General features: G+C 44.1%; 2 protein-coding genes across 4 annotated transcripts in view; both read left to right on the top strand.

Moving 5' to 3' along the window:
- Positions 1-248: 248 nt before the first annotated feature.
- LOC143179572 (uncharacterized) lies at positions 249-4,411 on the top strand. The gene is made up of 3 exons (XM_076378866.1): positions 249-313; positions 365-575; positions 4,103-4,411. Exons 1-3 carry the CDS (start codon positions 249-251, stop codon positions 4,139-4,141), a joined length of 315 nt encoding a protein of 104 aa, XP_076234981.1. The 3' UTR covers positions 4,142-4,411.
- Positions 4,412-4,421: 10 nt separating this feature from the next.
- LOC143179245 (neprilysin-1) overlaps positions 4,422-18,525 on the top strand; it is a 57,945-nt gene continuing 43,841 nt past the window's right edge. For all 3 annotated transcript variants that reach the window (XM_076378374.1, XM_076378373.1, XM_076378372.1), the window contains exons 1-3: positions 4,422-4,548; positions 5,110-5,310; positions 12,271-12,490. In XM_076378374.1, the coding sequence (XP_076234489.1) occupies positions 4,546-4,548; positions 5,110-5,310; positions 12,271-12,490 (424 nt within the window). In that variant the 5' untranslated portion in view covers positions 4,422-4,545. The remainder of the gene's footprint in view (positions 4,549-5,109; positions 5,311-12,270; positions 12,491-18,525) is intronic.

Raw genomic sequence — 18,525 nt, 5'->3', positions numbered from 1 at the left:
GAGAACCGGGAGAGAGAGGCTGCTATTTGAAAGAGGGAAGGGAGAGGGATAGAGGAACAAGGACGAAAATGAACGGGCAGAGATAAATGGGGGCGGGAAGAGGGATAAAAGGAAAACGGAGGAGAAAGAAACAGAATGCTGAGGGTGTTGGAAGGGGTTGAACGATGGGGAGAGGGGTGCAGGAGGAGGGAAATTGGAGAGGGATGTTGGAATGGAAAGAGAAGGGGTGATAGAGAGGGAGAAACGGAATGGTTAGAAGGGAGAGGGGGCAGAATGCGCGAGAGAGGGAGGGAGAGGAAAGAGACGCGGCACGGTGGTTGAGTTCGGGCCGACAGTCCGCGTGTTACCCCCAGCCGTAAAGCAGGGCCGCGTTTTCTCGACATCCGGTTGCCTCGTACCCGCCAGATTCTACGCAGAAATTGTTCCCATCGGGTTCGAAAAGTACGCGCTTCGGTACCCCTTTTTCGCGGGCATCCAGTGAACCGGAAGTGACATTTGAACCGGTGGGACGTCGCAGTGAGAGCGGAGGAGGAAAATACTGTCGTCGATCGTCGATTTCTTGGACTTTTAAACAGGTAATGTGAAAATCCTTCTTGCTTTTTTACATAAGTAGGTAAAAGCTTTGGTGATCTTAAAGTGAAGAGCCTGAAGAATGACAGAGCCAAGGCGATAAAAGTTAGGGTATTAGTGAATTAGTTGTGGTGTGATATCTACCATCGAATCATTTGTTAATGTTCTTTTTTTGCTCCGTGCGGTATTCACGATCAGGGGTAACTGTAGTGGAGAATGTAGGACACGAAGGGGTAGAAAATTTATCGCACGCACATGTGTATCAGCTGATTATACATATGATACGTTTTCCTGCATAAACTCATAAATTCTGAGATGATATGCCACTGTACACGTTATACAAAATATTTCGTGTATTTACCACAGAATTTGTTCCCTCAGCCTTACACCCTAGATTATACGCTTAACTTCTAATGACATTACAAGCGATTACCCACGAGCTGATAGAACGATCTTCTCGAAGCAAACTAAAAGAGCGTCTTCGTGCCTCGACTGATAATCAAAGACTCATTTTTTGTACATTCTCTTCGAAAGATTCTTAAATATTTTTCGGCAAGTGAAATTTCCCACGGATATTTTCCTCCCTCTTGTTTACGTTCGTCTCGAGTTTCCAGTGTTTACCTCCACGGAGAAATTCTCGTACTTCCATTTCATTCAAGGTTGAAATTTTCACGAAATCCTCGGCCATTGGACTCTGTACGCGGAGTTTACGGATTTGTTGTGGAGTTCGAGGTCAGCCTTCGAGTCTTTCGTGATGGGATAGAATATTCGACGCGCGAAACCAGAATCCTCGCTTGGGATCCCGCGTGCCCTCAGTTACCCACGAGCATATCAGTGCTTGAAACTTTTTCAATTCAAACTGGATCGCTATCAATGCGTTTTTTTAGGAACTGGAGAAGAATGACTGCCACTTTCGAGTACATCCAATTCCCTTCCGTTTGAGAAGTTCCATCGGTCGCCACGTAAAGTTTTCCAGTTGTAACTTTTTTCAATGACGTTCGAAACAAACAGGGAGCTCAAAAACCTGCTACTTCAACTCGGGAAATTAATTCTACTATACTGAAAGAGGAATAAATTAAAAAGAAATGGAAATTAGTAACTTTACTAAATTCTCCCTCCTATATTTTTCATATTTTTGGGGGGGTGAAAAGAAATACTATTTACATTCCAAAATTCTATTTTATACTTTAAATTACGCAGTAAATCGTACTCGTAACTAAATTCAAAAGCTCGTAAAAAACACGTCGGGGACACATGGAGGAAAAGCGGTCAATGCGAAGAAAAAAGGAGGAGTTTCCTTCTTTTCTGGATTCACGTTTCACGCTCGATCCGGCCCAGGCCGGTTCGTTTGCATTCCTCTTTTCGCCGATGTTCCGAGGCCTCAATCACGTACTCCATTGACTGGAAAATATAATCCCGCATCGGCCCTGAATATTTTTATCCCGCGGCAAGAAATAATCGGCGAAATATATCTTCCTCCCGAACGCGTCGTTCTATCAATAACACCGTGCCGCGACGCGTCTGCCGTCCTTTTCATAAATCTCTAAGAACGATCAGTCCTCCATCTTTATCGCGTACCCTGATATTAGCCTCGATCAAAATTGCTCGGTATAGACACGTTCTGTCCGCAAATCTTTGTGAACGATTACACTCCTTATCGTTTATCTCTGCTACCAGTCGACGTGCCCCAAGGCTCATTCTCATTACACGTGACAGCATAAAGATCTCAGGAGCTCTGGCACTTGGGTCAAATATTCTGTCCTCGAGCTCCCGAAGAATTTTGGGGAAGACCCATTGCCAGAAATGGCGGTTTCGAAGTCGCAAAGTTTTGACCGAGTTCTGTCTAGTTAGAAGTTCGGTTTCACCGCTGACTTTGGCGACAGTAACCACGTTGGTTGTGGAATTAGTAATTCCTCTTTCGCTGGAGTATAATCGCTTCGTCATGGTTTGTGCTCGGCTATCTTACGTCGACTTCCCTTTTTTTCTCTCGTCGCGCTCCATAACTTCGCCACGTGGCTAGACCAGCTGAATTAGTAAGCGTGCAGGGCTGCTAAAGGGTAGCGAGAAAATTGTTCGTTGTCCTGGCTCTCCTCTCCGCGGCCCGCGTTTCGTTTGGAATGCAAATTTTGGGCTTGGGCGTAAAAAGAAAAACCGCGACGTAAGCGGAAACGCTTGTTAAGTTAATCACGACTGCTGTAGATAAATAAGGCAGATAGACTACTTGGGTCGTGACCAAGGTGCTACGTGTAGCTAGACGCCTTAACAGTTGAGTCGATTATCTGAACGATCTTAATGTAATTTCTTCATGCCACTTTGGGCCTGGTTTGATTGATGAAATTGCGGGTTTTACATGGCCGGAGGTTTGCGCGTGAATTTTTTTTTGCGAAGATTAGAGGAATACTGTGCAGAGGGATTGGCGTCTACTCTGGACTTTTTTCGACGTCTCTTCTGCACAGACGATCTCATTGAGATATTGCTTCAACCTTCCTCGAAAAACTCGACAGAGATCTACCACTTTTTCTGTCTCTCAGCTTAAACTTAATCCAGACGTGTCTTTAGCATGCACCATTATCTTTGCAGAGATGATCTCGTAAAAACTTTTCTCGGAGGAGAGTGTGTAATTTTCTCGTTACCTTGAGCTGATAAGCCGATCTTGCGTCTCGTGTATTTTTACCGAATTCCTGGCTAGTCAAGGGAATTTATTTTTGGGACTAACATCGTAGAAATTTTGAGCAAGAACCGATGTGAGCAGTCATTTTACGTAGAAGGTAATTCTCCTTATCGTTATGAAATTTTCTATTGCTCAGTTCGACTGTTCATTTGTACATTGTTTATAATTAGCGATTCAAGTTTTCGACAATGACAAATTACACGATGTTCATTACGCAAATCATTAGAACATGATTTGAGCCGGACACAGGTCCTCGCTGTTAATGTTAGAGAAAAGAGGAAGTAGCAGTTATGTGGGACCCAGGAAATATTACGCGCGTTAGACAATAGTGTGAACGTGGGACGAAGCAGAAGAGCTCTACCTAGACAAAGGAACATGATATCTAAAACGCCAGCCAGACACCTAACTTGTCTAAAAGTACGCGAGATAACGATGAAACGAGCATTCGAATAAAGCCATTCTTATCAGCTTCTCTTTAACTGTGTCGTTTCACCTTTCGCGGTCAAAGGTTGAATACTCTGTAGCAAATTGCAGTACACGTCATTCTAGTATGGCGCATACTATTGAAAAAAGATTTAGAAATTAGATCCAATTAAATTATACATTCCATTCCATTAAATAACCATATCTCTAAAAAGGTACTAACCATCTTTACTCCTTTAACAAACTCTAAGTGGTCCTCGTTAAAAGATTCAGTTCTTAAATCAGCCTCATCTCTTTACTTCTCTACCTTCCTTCCTGGGAAGCCACTTTCATTCATTTAACGAACCCCTAACAGCAAAGTAACCCTTCGCAATTTAAGATTCACAAAGAAAAGAATGATTACTCCCCTCATTAACTGTATTCTTGAACCATTTTCAGAGAGGAGTGTCCCAAAGGAGGCTCAATGCAGAGGTGTAAGAGAAAGCCGTGGGCCCCAGCAGGTTGATCCAGCATCCATCGCGCCGCGGGGGTGCTGGATTGGGGGGTGGGCGCGTGTGAAGTTCTTCGTTTGAGGATTCGAGGTTGGCGGGCTTTAGGGAGCGGGTGTTCCAAGGGACCCGGCAAATGTGGCTCTGTGTACGGTGAGCCGGGGTTACGGGGGCCGCGGGGCCCGTGGCGGTGGGGGTAGATCTCGTGGCGAGGCAAGCGTGAGGCTACCCCTTAGTCCTCGCACTCTGTGCGCCCCTGGGGCCGGAGGAGGTGCACATGTACACGCACCGGGCACTGGGCCCGCAGCAGCTGGGGCCACAGGTCCTCCTGGACCTGGAAACAATCCTGCTGGGCCTGGCGGCGAGGAGGGGTCTGGTCTTCCGGACGAGCCAATGGTATTCACTCATTTTTTTACAAATTTATGCTAGGGACCAGCTTGAGACTGCTCAGCTTGATGTGAACCCTGATGTTCGATCACGTCACGAGGTAAAGAGCGAACATTTTAATGATGTAGGGGTTCTTAGCAACCGTGGGTTGGTGGGGCAATCCTCACACTATTCGAAAAGTTCCCTTTCTACCTCGTGACGTCATCGGACAGCAGGTTTCATACCATCCGTGGTGAGACATGACTTGTTAATTTGATGTCTGGCCTTTCCTTGAGTTTTCTACTGATTTTATGTATCTGTGTTCATATTTGGACTTCAGAGCGTGATAAGTCCAGTTTAGTACCAGACAGTGGCACCAATTACAAGATCTTTCACATTCAATTTGCTCTGCTCTAAAATATCCAGATATATTTATCGCTTCCAGTCAATGGAATGGTTTGAAAACTGTCCTCGAGTGTCTAGACTTGATACTGTAAGACAAAATACATTTAAGCTGTTCCCTAGTATAATTCTACCATTTCTTCCTACATCCAGAACCAATTTAACTTAATTTTCATCTTCACTGTTCAGGTACACGTCGAAAGAGCCGCGCAACAGGGTACCTGGATATGCTGCGTGCCGTGTTACTGGCTCCGACGAAGCAAGGCCGTGCACAAAGCGTTGCTCACGTTCGCCATGCTGCTCGTCACGAGCCTACTGGTTACCAGCCCAGTCCTCTTCCTCATCACCACGCTGCCGGAGGGAGAGCAGCCACGTGAGTGCGCGCCCCTGGTGAGTGATACGTCTCTCTTTAATCCTGAACTCTTTCTTGCTCCCATCAAGTTTCGCTCGCCTGCTGGCTGCGCTCAGCTACCCCTGGGTTCGAATTAAGCAGTCAGGAAGTTAGCGACTCGATGTCACGACGGGGTTAATGTTTCTGGGGAAGCTTAATGCGCGAGAAGTGGGACATTAAAACTCTTTTGTGGTTAAGTGAGTCTTAATGACAGGGTGGGGGGTAAGTTGGAATTCTGAGAGTCTTCAGAGACCGTTTCTCTATGACACAGGTGCTCCAGAGGGAACAAAACTCGTAGACAGCAAGGTGACCGAAATTCCGAAGGATATGTTGTCGTGTCTCGAGCAGACACGGGTTACCTCGTAAAATAGAGGTCAAAGGGCAAGGCGACGTACATATTTGAAGGCAGTCAGCCGAGTCTCGTATTCTATGGCTGTTCGATCGCCAGGATATCGTTGCTTTTATCGTTATTCCTTTGTGCAATGCACCGGTCATCTTATTACAAGCTTGCGCGCCAGCGAGGACTTCGATTTCGCTCTGCCGCCTTTAGTTTACGACAGTCTTCGAAATTTGATGGTTAATTCGATGCCACACGAGCTAGGGAGCTCAAAAATTCCTTTATTCATGACTTGACGCAAGTAGTTTGAAGTTAATTTGAGTTCGTTAGCTCTGCTATTCAGTAATTAGAATAATTTCAATAAAAGTTCAACATCGACAAAAGTTCATCTTCCCAGCATCCAATTTCTTATTTATTCCCCTTTTGGGAGGTCATAAATATTCCTTATTTAAAGAGCTGCTCGAGTATGGATTTCTCTCGTAGAGGTTGTGTTTGTTATTCGATGAAATCGGCGAATTTCAACGGCCAGTCCGCGTCTAGGAGCATAGGGGACGTGTACGAGGCGCGTGAATGGAACGGGACGATTTGTAAGCTGTCCAGATGGGCAGCGCGGTGTAACAGGTTTTGTCCGTACGAGCTAGACCGTGAGAGTTTATGTTCTTGGTGGGCGTGTTTCTCTAAAACGTTATATCATGCGCTTTCACGCTGGCGTGGCTGGACGTCGCAAGCAAAGCTGAGTGGACCCTTTGAAAATTCGGTTTATATCGAGGGTGGAACACTTGAAATTTTAATGCAGCTACGAAAAAGAGACCACTTCCTGTGTACTTTCAACTAGACTCAGAATAGACGACCATCTTCTTCTTCCCTGCCAGTTCTGCCGCAGATTCTAAGGACATTCAACGCCTGTGAGAATATTTCGCGTTTGCAGGGCCTCTGAAGCACACGTAAGAACGAGAAGAATTCTGCGACAATTTTTCACGCTTCAGCTTCTTGCCTCGTCCAAGGCATTCCCGACATCCTTTGGGTACCTGGTCTATTCGAGGTAACTTCTGTATCGACACTCGTTCGCGACAAATTCCAATCGAGCCGACCTAATAAGAATCTCTACTCCTTACATGATTTCTCCTCAAGAGCCTTACATTCAGGCTTACACGCGTTCTATGCTGGATTTGACGTTGTCGTTGTTGAAAACCTTCGACGAAGCGTGTTCCTCTTGCCACGAGTAATAGCCATATAATTGGTATCAGCTCACAGTTATCCTCCTACGGCTTCTCAATTAACATTAAGCAACTTATAATTCAGTTAAAGGTCCTTGAGTAACGATAGTAATTCAATATACACTTATGTATTGCGCGTTAATCGATTGAGTATTATAAAGATCAATTACTTTCGTCATTTAGGAACACTAGCTTCAGAGATAATCAAAAATTTCAGGCAAGTAGAGTAGTTTACTGTGCTACAGTAGATCAAAGATATTCAGTGAAACGAGATACAGAAACTGAGACACACAGAATAAAAGATGACCTCTGGAAGATTTAGTTTCTTTCCCATTTCAATTTATTTCACTTTATTATTGAGGTTTGCGTTATTAAAGCCCTTCCACTCTCGAAAAGTCAACATCAATCTTCTAGCGAGCTTTGTGTGGCCGCCGAAACGGCCGAGCGCAGTTTATATTCAGCTGTGATCACGTGAAGTCGGGAATGTTTGTTCCCGGCGACGTTAAAATGAGCCATTATGGTGAGTTACTTCTACGCCGATGTTTGCGAATTCGAGAAGGGGGTTAAAGGCCGGGGTGTAATCGTTAACGCGCGCGGGATCGATCGATCGTCTCGCGGACAAGCCGGGAATAGACCGAGGAACATAAAAATAGATCGTCCCTAACGAGCCTCTCTTTAACGTGAATTTATTAAATTCATCGATCGGCCATTAATTAGCCAGAGGTAACTTTACAGCCAGGATCAAGTTCTCTCTATTATCTTTCATGGAAATTGAAAAAAAAAAAATATAAAAAGTTGTCCGCTAATTAATTTTAGGGCGAATTAGGTAGAATTGGATTTTACCACGAAGCAGCCAGATGTTATAATTACCAAGGACGCCCGAAATTTCCCGGGATAACGTTATCAATTACGAGTTAATTATTACCGACAGACACCCCGATCATGTGTCAGTTGGTAATCAATGTTTATATTTAGCACTGTGGTAATTCCTGCGAACAGACATATCGATGTCCGTGATTCGCCAGATAGGCGCTTCCACGACTGCAGATTTCAGTTGGAATTACGTAAATTGACTTGTGAGCATCCTGCGGGCTGACAAGGGACTAATAAAGTTAGTTATTTATAGTAGAAAAGTGCATCGAATGGTCTTGAGAGACTTCAAGCTTCGAATATTGACAATAGTTATTTGGGGAATTCTATTTTCTAATACTAGGCTCGGAGCGTTCAAAGACAGGTGTTATCAGTTTTAGTTTAGAGAAGGGGAGATACAAGCTTTTCCTTGATAGTGTATTCCTATAGCCTTCTAAAGCTCCCCATAGCTTTTTATATCTCTGCATAGCTCCCTATAACTCTCTTCTACCTTCAACTCTGAAAATGACTCTGAGATGTTTCCCCAAGCACAATATTTATCTTCTCGAAAGAAATTATCTTGTAGTTCTCTTAAAAATGCAGTTCTCCTTTGTACCTTCGTTAAAGGTAATAGAAAATTCAGACAACCCAAGCTGAATTTCTTTTTATTACTTTCACATGATATTCCAATATCCGAAGTTCAGTCAGACTCGTTCTCGACAGTTTTCGTTTCACGAATGTGCCAATACCAAATTTCATCAGCAGTGAAAAGTTGGAGAAACGAGTGACCGTCGCTCTCGTTTGCTGGGGGAGGCTTCATCGTCCTTTTCACGTAGGAAACGAGAGGATTGGGCCACGTATTGACGAATTTATTTGCAGCGTCCATCGAGCCGCTCGAAATTGACGCCCGCAGGCTATGGATACATGTTTCAATTAAACAATGATTCCATTTATCCGACCAACTCATGCCGTATAAAAATCCCTTTGTCGCTACCGTTCCAAATACTTTCACCAAGGAATTACCCGAATCGAGGGGGGCTTTCTTTGATGCTTCGTTTTATTTAAAGCACAATTGATGCTGGACGGGCGTCAATTGGAATCGATTCATGGGCGAAATTGAACGCCGCTTGAACTTTCGTGTCGCGATTCGTGACGGCTTGTAACGCCTCTTTCGAGCGTTGCAAAGTCGATTCGGAGGATTCGTTTGGACGATTAATCGGGCTGAGAGGCTTCCAAGGTAATCCGTGATCAATTAAGCGGCTCTTTTCGGTATGTACGTCTTCCTCCCGGCCTCCAGCTTGTTAATAAGTTTGCCAGTAATTACAGCTGGCTGGGAGCGTAGCCAGAGAGACTCCAATCAGATTGCCGCTCGAATCTTCCGCGAGGAACCGGAAGAGGTGAGAAGCGTCCTCGGTTATATCGACGTAACGTGCTATCGACGCCCCCAGGTTCGCTAAATTTTCATCGAAACGCTTTAAAGTCGAAATTAAAGGCTAGAGACAGATCAATCGAGGTTAGATTTCTCGAACACTCCTCGATATGTACACACCTACCAGAATATTCTTTTCCATAGTTGACAATCGTTGAAAACCAATTTAAAGCACTTGTCAAACGATTTTCGGACCATTTTACCTTGAAGATGTCTCTCAAGCGTGACTTCGATTGAAATGATGGGGTGGAAGTTTGCCGTCTCTGGGGACGTATCGAGAATACTTGGGGGTTGCCGATAATTTATTCAACCCGTGATATTGAATCGTAAGAGAAGTGGATTTGGAAAGTGCTCGGTTTAACAATTGGAAATTGCTATAAGACGTTGAATCGTCGTAGCACGCGTTGAAACGCCTGCGAAGCCATACACCAAGGTAAGGTTTCGAGGCAAATGTCAACCCTGTACGAGGTCAGGGCTTTACCCTTCATCCTGACCTTTGTCTGTCCCCACTGGGCTTTCCAGTCGACGAAACTTTCTCCTTTTCGATCTCCCATGCTCTCGAAACTTGCTCTGCGGCTGGTCTGATCAATTCGCTACTTATACTACTTAAAATTCTGTCCTGAAGTCCAAAGGTCGAACTTCTGCCGCTTTGAAATCGCAGTTCGCTGATTTTCTCCATGCGATTGCATACTTAACCCCACATTAAGAGCTATAAATCCTCTGCGATAGGAAAATTTCAGCTTCAAGGGAAATGAAATGTGTGAACTTTCCATGATCATGGCAGTTTTGAGAAGAAGCCAAAATGCGTTGCCTATAAGTCTTCGATTCAAGCTTCGGTGCTTCAACAACATCCGAAATTTCGCCGTGCTCTAACATTAGGGACCATAAATCTCTGTCGAAAGAAATGTTTCACCCTCCAGGCAAGCTATGTATACTAGTATCGCTCGATTAGAGTTCACCCTTTAGACTCGCGGTAGCTCGTAAACATCGTAGAACTCGCGTTATCAGCGATTTATCCGTTATCGAAGCAGTGAAAGGGGTCGACGCGCGACCTTGGCGAGCCGACGAATCCCTTTCGGACTCTGGCAATTCTTTCCACCCCCTTTCGTCGACTCAATTACTCTTAGCACGCGGCGGAGTCGTGTATCTCGCGTGAGCTTGTGCAAGCTCGTATTAATAGAAGTTTCTACGCGACGTCGAGTCTGATCAAGCATTCGCCTGCACTAGAAATAAATTCGGTGATCCAGTTTCCCGCGAGAACGATCTCACGTTATATGTAGAAATACGCATACACTACGTGCATTCCGATTTATAGTTTCCATGACACCTGAATGATAATGAATGTTTCTCGTATGACTTCATTTCGTTATATTGAGGCGTTTAGTAAATTTTACACTTCCATATTCCAATTTTCAAATTTTCAAATTTTCAAATTTTCAAATTTTCAAATTTTCAAATTTTCAAATTTTCAAATTTTCAAATTCTCAAATTTTTAAAATTAGAATTGCTGAAATAAAATCACTAACATTTTCACATACAAGAAGAAGCACATAACTATAACTGTGCACCTTTCTAAATTAGAATATTTTCAAAGGGCCAAGAGGAGCACGGGACACGCGTGATATTTTTCAAGTTTCACAGCGCGGGTAGGATGAGCTCGCGTTAAGTGAAATTAAATTACCCCCACGAGCTTTCAATTTATATTCCGAGCACGGCCTACCGCTCTATCTAAATCACATCCGCGAGAAGATGGCCGAGCGGCGAAGCTCGTTCCGCCGTGGCGATGTATTTACCTCGTTTCAGCGGTCCCGAGGTTGTCGCACGCACTCAGAGCCGTGGGGTGTTGGAATACGTTGAGTGAATCTGTGTGCTTCGGTTACATGTAAGAAAGCCGTGTCCCGGATAACGCGGCATGCAAATGAAATTTCGTCGTGCGCGGCTCTTTAATGCAAAGTAAAATCCCTTCGACGCTTTCGATGGGAAAAACCTCTTATGCTTGTATTTTATATTTATGCTGGCCTGTTAGTATTATATAGAGTGGAGACAGAGGTTCTGTGTAGCGGAAGTGTTTCTTTATCACCGGAGCTTTCAAAGGAGAATTATTCATTTTGTAGAATGTTCTAAGATATAAATTATTTATTTTCATGATTGGTAGTTGTGGTGTTCAAATTTGATATCTCACTGAAGGTGATTCTATAAGAAAAATTTGTGGGTTTGTGGTCGCAGCGGAGGTTAGAAATTTATTTCGAAGAATCCAACGGAAATAGCTTTCTCTTATTACTCGTCATTTACTTTATGACGCTCTGAACAGAATGGATATTCGTCTTCCATGTTTTCCTCTTGGAACGTGGCCTTCCTTCCGACTCGAAACTTAATATCGCTAAGCGAAAAATGACGATTGCAGTACCAGATCACGTCCACATTAATTTCACTTTACTGGCATCCAACTGTCTTGCGAAATAGGACTTAAATTAGTAGAAAAGCGATTCTTCTGGGCATCGCAATTTGGTTCAGACGTCCATCTGTTTCTGTCAAAACGCGCACAGTTTCCCATTACGTTACTACGCAATCGACAACAATCAGAATCGCCAACGCAGCATCAACTGTATTCTCGTTAAAGCCTTACTATGTCTTCGTCCCCAATTCTTCACACGACTCTGACTTTTCCCATCGTCTCCCACTTTCTTCCTCATTTCTCTTCGGCTAACTTCGAAGTTCGCACAACGCCATTCGTCTCTTTCAAGGAAGACGCATGATTCTTGATTTCATCCGAAAGAATTCCACGGTCGAACACATTAAATAGGAACAGAGGGAAAATCTTGGCGACTTGATACTCTTAGGGGGATGAATTGAAAGTTCGAAGAGAAACATTAGTTTCTTCTGTCGCCTCAAGTCGAACTCGAAGGACGCCTTCGAGGGAAAACGAATTATTGAAAGAAAAATGGGACGATGTTTTCGATGACCTCCTTTAACAATGCATTTATTATCTAGAATACTTTGTGGGTGACTTTTTGAGGGCGAAGGAAATCGGGAAGGATGTAGGAAAATTTGTAGGTCATAAGGCGAAGATAAATTTCTACTTTGAAAACTAAAGACGAATAACTTACGAGAAAATGTTTCTTTCCAGGACGAAGCATGCATCAGGGAACGCGATGGTCAAGAGGGTGTCTGTGACTCGAGAGCCTGCGAAGAAGCTTCAAAGCGGATGGTGGCGTTCATGAAGAAGGGAGTAGATCCTTGCAAGGACTTTTATCAGTTTGCGTGCGGCGGTATTCGCGACCAGCAGCCCTATCAGCCAAGCTCGAGCTTCAACATGCTTCAGGCGAGGATCGACGATCACCTTCACAGTAAGTAAACCTCCCCTATTGTGGATTCGCCGTTTCTTTTCGGCTAAGACGAGACAGGGAAAATATTTGCACGAATTTCGCGGTGACAGTGAAAACATTCAGCAGTTTTGCATATTCTGCGAGAGGAAGGTTTCGATTGGGCCTCGAAAAATATTGCTTCCCGTAGCTAGTGGCGAACGAACCAGCTGGCTGGATTTAAGCGATCGATGGACCTGGATTTGGGGTCGCGATTCCCGTGGACTGAAATTAATTTTAGAATAGGAAAAATACAGCAATTTGTGCGAGAGCAAATTTGAATGCCTATGATCGATTCTGAAAAGTCGAATAATTGCTTCAAGCGCGGGGAAAAATTTTGTCTAAAACGTGAATTACTCGAATTTTTATCTTCTATCTGTTCCTCTTCGGCTTCGATCGACTAGCGTGACTTTAGAAACTAGAATCAGAGGAGAGAGAGATGGGAGTCAAAAAATTGCTCTTGAAAATTTCGTCGGTACACTTTCCTTGAAGAATGGCTCTTTTCTGGAAGAAAGATCGTTTGAAGAGGGTTTCCTGGCACGTTCTTTCATACTGTTCCCTTTGGATCTTATTCGCAATCTGTTGCGCCAACGATTTTGATGGGCTTGTTAATGAAGCACGGATTATCGAAAGGCTCAGCAGAAGTTAACTGCGCATTTAAGATTCTTTAAAATAAATCAGAGGAAGAATGAAAATCTGATGACAACTGATAAAGAAGATTGAGAGATTGTATGAACTACCCTTTCATTATTAGACTATCCGTGATTAAGGTAGAGAAATGTTAACTAAACACAGAAGATTATTAGAGAAACTAGGGGCGAAACTGCCATTGTTTCCTTATCGATTGAAACGTCTTGGTTCTTTCTCGAAATTCGTGGAGGAATCTGAGACGCAATTGGTTCTCGAACTATTAAAATCTTATGTTGCAACGACGTATGCATGTAAACAGAAGAGGAGTCGCGGGGATATGTAGGTCACATGTGATTAAAAGAGCTTGGACGCGCATACGTCACGATGCGCTGACGCAAGGGGTTGGAAAACAACTTGCTGCGTGTCTACCTCACAGAAAAAGTTACTTCGTTCTGCTTATCTCGTCGTAGCGGGGAGGAGATGTTCATACTGACCACAATTTCATCAAGTTTCGAGATACTTTCTTCCTCTGTTCACTCTTACTGCACACCGAGGACATTCCCTACTAGGAAACGATTGTTAAACGCGGTTAAATGATTTTGCGCAAGCAACAGCTGTGTCTCTTAATCGAGGAAAGTTTGGAGCTCTTTGTTCTGGTTGAAAAGTTCGCTCATGACTCTCGGCAACAATAATTCTTTGAACTCTGTTAAATTTCACTTTTCTCGCCAGAGAAATGAAATGTTGTGAGCTTAAGATGAGAAAATGATATTTAATTTGACTGCAGAATTAGTTCAATTTTTTCAATCTTATGCACAGAAAACTTCTATTAATTTATCGAAGCAACTTGACAAATGACCTAATTATGGATGCCATTTTAGTATCGGTTCGTCTTCGCCAAGTTTTCCAAACTTTCGTTTTCCTTGACGAATGCTGTTACCCTATAGCGTTCGACTTCTCTCTTTACGATAGTAGTGGCGTTGAAAAGGAAAAAAGGGTCAACGAAAATGAAGATTTAGGGAGCTTGAGTCTATGAAAAACATGCCGCTTGCTCAAAGCGTGACATACGGACGCGCCACGTAATAATTCATCGCTCTTCCTGCTCACTTTTTCGCGCAGCCGCCAGTCACTCTGCTTTCGAAATCGCGCGACACCACGGCATCGGCTGCGAAAACGCGCTCGAACGAAGATTAACGTGTATAATACGTGGCCGAATGCTTCCTATGCATTTTCCTTTAGAGAAGAAAAAAGGCAAATGGTGTTCATGTTTCAAGAGATATACGATAGAGGTCAATAAACTGTACCGTCCTTCAAAAATACAGTTTGTTGAATACGTAGATTTACGATGCATATTGTAACTGTGGCAGAAGCAGTAATTTATCAAAACTATACCACACTAAATAATACAGAGTGGTTAGGATTCATATGAGAGTTAAACTAAATATATTGATATTTTTAGTACGGTGTAATTTCTATGGCTACTACACATGGCATTTCCATCATAAAGAGAAGTGGATTGAAGAAATGAAAACTCAGAAATGTGAGTTAAACAAAATAGTCAGAAATATCTGTCCTCTTACTTATAGAAAATTGTTTAGGAACTATGTCAAACGTAGCTGCAGTTTCTGCTGTTTCGCATAGCAAAAACATTTCTAGAGACCGATTGCTTTTATTTTCCCCGAAACATTCCTAAGAAATCCACCGTTCTGTCCAAGCAGAGACAAAAAGGTCTCGTCACAAGAGTAGCAAACTGAAAGGGGTTGCCAGGAGGTTAAAAATCAACTCGCTTTTGTTCCTCGGTGCGAATGCCTGGCGCCAGAATTTTTTCGCGTCTCAGAGGAACGGATCTGGCGTTGTTCGAAGAAACACCCTTTTTTCCTTCAATCTGTCTTGTCGGGGATCGCGTTGGATCAGTCCCGATGCTGGCGTCGGATTTGCTTCGCCAATTTTCTTCGTGGCTGTCTAACCAGACCAATTTCCTTTGGAGTTCTGCTCCTTGCCAATGTCCTTCGCGGAGATGTCTTATTTGTTATCCAGTTTGGTCTGATAGCTATTGCGAGGTGAATTTCCTTGGTTGTCGTAGGATAGATCGACGTGTTGGTACAGCTATGATCAAACATATGGAGCTATTGTGAAGTAGCTGCATATTTTATATAAATTGCATAACAAGTGAAATTGGAAATTCGGCAAGAAAAGAGAGTCAGACCAAATTGTCGTGAAGGAAGACAGATATCATCGACAAATCGACTGATCGTCGTCTATACACGTGTGCTCGTCTTGGTTGCCGGAACCGTCGACGAAGCCTTAGACATCAGCGTAGAATTTACGTAAGAAGACCAAGAAGGGGGTTACAAACTTGATTAATCCAGCCTGTTTAATGGGTCAAGTTCGTCTCGCTAAGCTATATGCGAGTTACGTAGAGGATCCTGACGATTACATCAATCGGTTGATCTCTCGATAAACGTGCCGTGAACTGGGTAGCATCACCTTGAAGCAAAACAGGCTAAAAGGGGTGAGAACGATTCGTGGCTAGCGAACTTCCGAATCTATTTATTATTCTTCCTTTTTCCGCGAGAAAGTTGCACGCGTTCCGCTCGGTTTGCTTCTCTCGTTTACAAAACACAGTCGGGGTCGATTCAGTATCATTCATTCCGAGTTGGAAAAGTTTAACGAACCTGTCGTTTGTTTTTCCTCCCTCCTGGAGGCTATTCCTCCTGATTAAACGGGAAAGTTCGTTCGTTCATTTGCTGCTATCGTGCTTTCGGCCTCGCGCGAAATCCAACCCGATGCACTCTGAAATCTAACCATCGCTGTCTCACCGCAAATTCGATAATCTCTCAGGTCCCTGGGAAATTAGCTTTATCACCGCGACCAGGCTGGATCCGTTTCACCCTCGCTTCTAATTGCTGTCACGTATCCTGAGAGGAAACTGTTTCTTTGTTCGACTTTGTATTAACAGTAGAAAATAGTCGCATACTCTCAAATAAAAGCTCAACAGTCTGGATTAACGATGCAGGACTCGAAATCACGTAAATCGTTGGACGAAAGGAGCGATCTAGTCAGGACAATTTTCCTGTTTAAGAACAGCTTTACAGCGGAACAATTTCGCCAGAGCAGCGACGTTTTAGAAGAAGCTTCCACGGTAACGTTAGCGTTAAGTCGCCTAGTCGGGGGCACGTTTGGAACAACGATGCCGCATTCCTCTCATTTTCTACGCGGCGAACCCCTGCACACGCGAGCTGCAGCCTTCTCCTGTCGCGATTCCTTGCGATGTTAAAATTGGGACAGACTGGTAGCACGAGCGTGCCGTGCTTTGCACGCTTCCGAGCATTCAGACGGCACAGGCGGGATTTCAACGGCTCTCCGCATTTCGTACGTTTTTATTGCGGTAACCGCATTGTGGTTACAGTGCAGTAGTCACTGGCGGAGGAGAACAGCTTGTGGCCTATCTTGGGGCCAAGGAGAAGGTGAAACACTTATGGGTTTCCCACTTATGGAGGGGATGGAGAGAATATTCCTCAGAAGAGGGGGAGACTGGCCTTTTCATCGAATTCTCGAACTCCTAAATTAATCTATGATGCAAATTCTGTTTAGTCGAAAATCAATGCAAGCCGTCGGAGTTCGGCGTCTCGATAACTCCTTGTTAGCTAAATTTCAGTTGTTGGTCGTAATTCGAGGATTACGGCTGTGGAAGTCTTAAGCACAATTCGCAATGACGACAGTATCCACGAAGTTTCGTTTATGATCGCGTTGGTGGCTCGCGGTTACTGAAACTTGCCACGGAACTCGGTTCCGTAAATCCATGTTATGGAAACTTCGGCGCAAAAAGCTCGCGGAAAAAGTGAGACAGGAGTCTTGCGCTAGTTTCGAATATAGAAGTGGCTGTAATATATCTCAGAGCATGTCTTGTGAATAAACTTCCCCGTTGCAGTGGAATACTTGACCCACAGCACGGTGTCAGCGGTATCAATTTAGCTAGAGAATTTGGGGATCGGGAGTTTGTTTAAAACTCGATACGAGAAGGGGTTGAAATCAATGAGCGTCATCCCCCGATGAGGGTGCAAACAGAGCCGTTTCGGTAGCCCAGCTCCGGGCAATGAAGAGAACTCCTCTAATTAGCCTCCCGTTCGATGGTCCTTGAAACTCGTCTCGTTCCTGCCGAGTCTTAATAGTTTGCAACAATAAATTTCTCCAATTGCCCAGGAAAATTGCGCTCCCTCGCGTTTCTCTTTCTTTCTTCTCGTCTTTGGCTGGCGTAGCGAGAACTCGTCCCTGTTCCGATTCAAGGAACCACGAGGCGTCCTACGTGGTGAAATTTATTAAAGCACCTATCACGAGCAGAGAACGGAAGATTTGAAGTCGATTGCAGTCGCTCCACTCTTTGAGCCCTGGAACGCTAATCGAGCACGACGCGAAGAAACTACGCAGAAATTAACGAGCTCAGACATCGAGCACGACCTCGTTTCTGTCCAATCGTAACATCGATGAGAATCATTCTATCCATCGATATTCCAGAGCTGCCTGTCTTTAACAATTCTGGACAATCCCGGCTACATGTCAGCTCGCAAATTGTCCCGACGCGTGTCTGATTCGGAGGAAGGAACCGACCGACACCGTGGCGTATCCTCTATTGTCCTGTTTGTTGACGTGCTGCCGTTATTAATGGGGCGTACAGTAACCAGTATCGATTCCTCGCAGCTTCGATCGGACTGAGCGATTCGCAGAAGTCTGATATGCGAGATATAACTTAGTGGATAGTGGAAGCTCGCTACGTCGACGTGATAACACTTCGATTTAATTAATGACGCTGTGAGATGCAGAAAAAATGATACTGTAGGGAAATACGGAGTCGAAGCTCCCGCGTCGAAGCATATTTCATCTTAATGGAAGACGGAGGGTTAGAATTTCTGCGCTGTATTTTTTTCATCGCTCGTTTCGGGGAGTTAAAGCACGTTGTAAAGTCAGTGTCTCGGTGTCTTGTTTCCTGCTCCTCCTACCGTATCATATCGCGAAGCTTAAAAGCTCAGAAAATGGTGCTACGATGGAACAAGGTTCTGAAGCCTGGATGTATGCAGCGGAATATAAAATTGCATCGGTGTATTCATCGTCTTTAGGACCCGTCCTAGCATTGTAATTTCTCCAGTGAATTCTGCCAGACGCTATTAACATGGTTACTCGAGGAAGTTTGATACTTTCGTATTGCTGCCTTGCACTTAAAGTTGAAAATTGGTAAGAACGTGTCACGGTTAATGTAATCGTCGCTTTTCACAGCACGCACGTTGTTTCGAATAATTAGGGAAACGTTCAAGGCAGCGGTACATTAATTCCCGTGCAAGGTCTCGACGATCTCGCAAGCATCGAGTCATAGTATGACCATCAAGATCACATTACGA

Source organism: Calliopsis andreniformis, chromosome 5 (genome assembly GCF_051401765.1).
Source record: "Calliopsis andreniformis isolate RMS-2024a chromosome 5, iyCalAndr_principal, whole genome shotgun sequence".
In the NCBI taxonomy this organism is placed as follows: Eukaryota; Metazoa; Arthropoda; class Insecta; order Hymenoptera; family Andrenidae; genus Calliopsis; species Calliopsis andreniformis.
This window is presented reverse-complemented; position numbering and strand designations above follow the sequence as displayed.

Bases quoted from the DNA above. Each gene is read 5' to 3' on its own strand.
- LOC143179572 (XM_076378866.1), top strand. From the start codon at position 249: ATGGTTAGAAGGGAGAGGGGGCAGAATGCGCGAGAGAGGGAGGGAGAG. The intron at 314-364 runs GTGGTTGAGTTC...GCCGTAAAGCAG, and splicing joins GAGGAAAGAGACGCGGCACG to GGCCGCGTTTTCTCGACATC. The intron at 576-4,102 runs GTAATGTGAAAA...AACCATTTTCAG, and splicing joins TTTCTTGGACTTTTAAACAG to AGAGGAGTGTCCCAAAGGAG.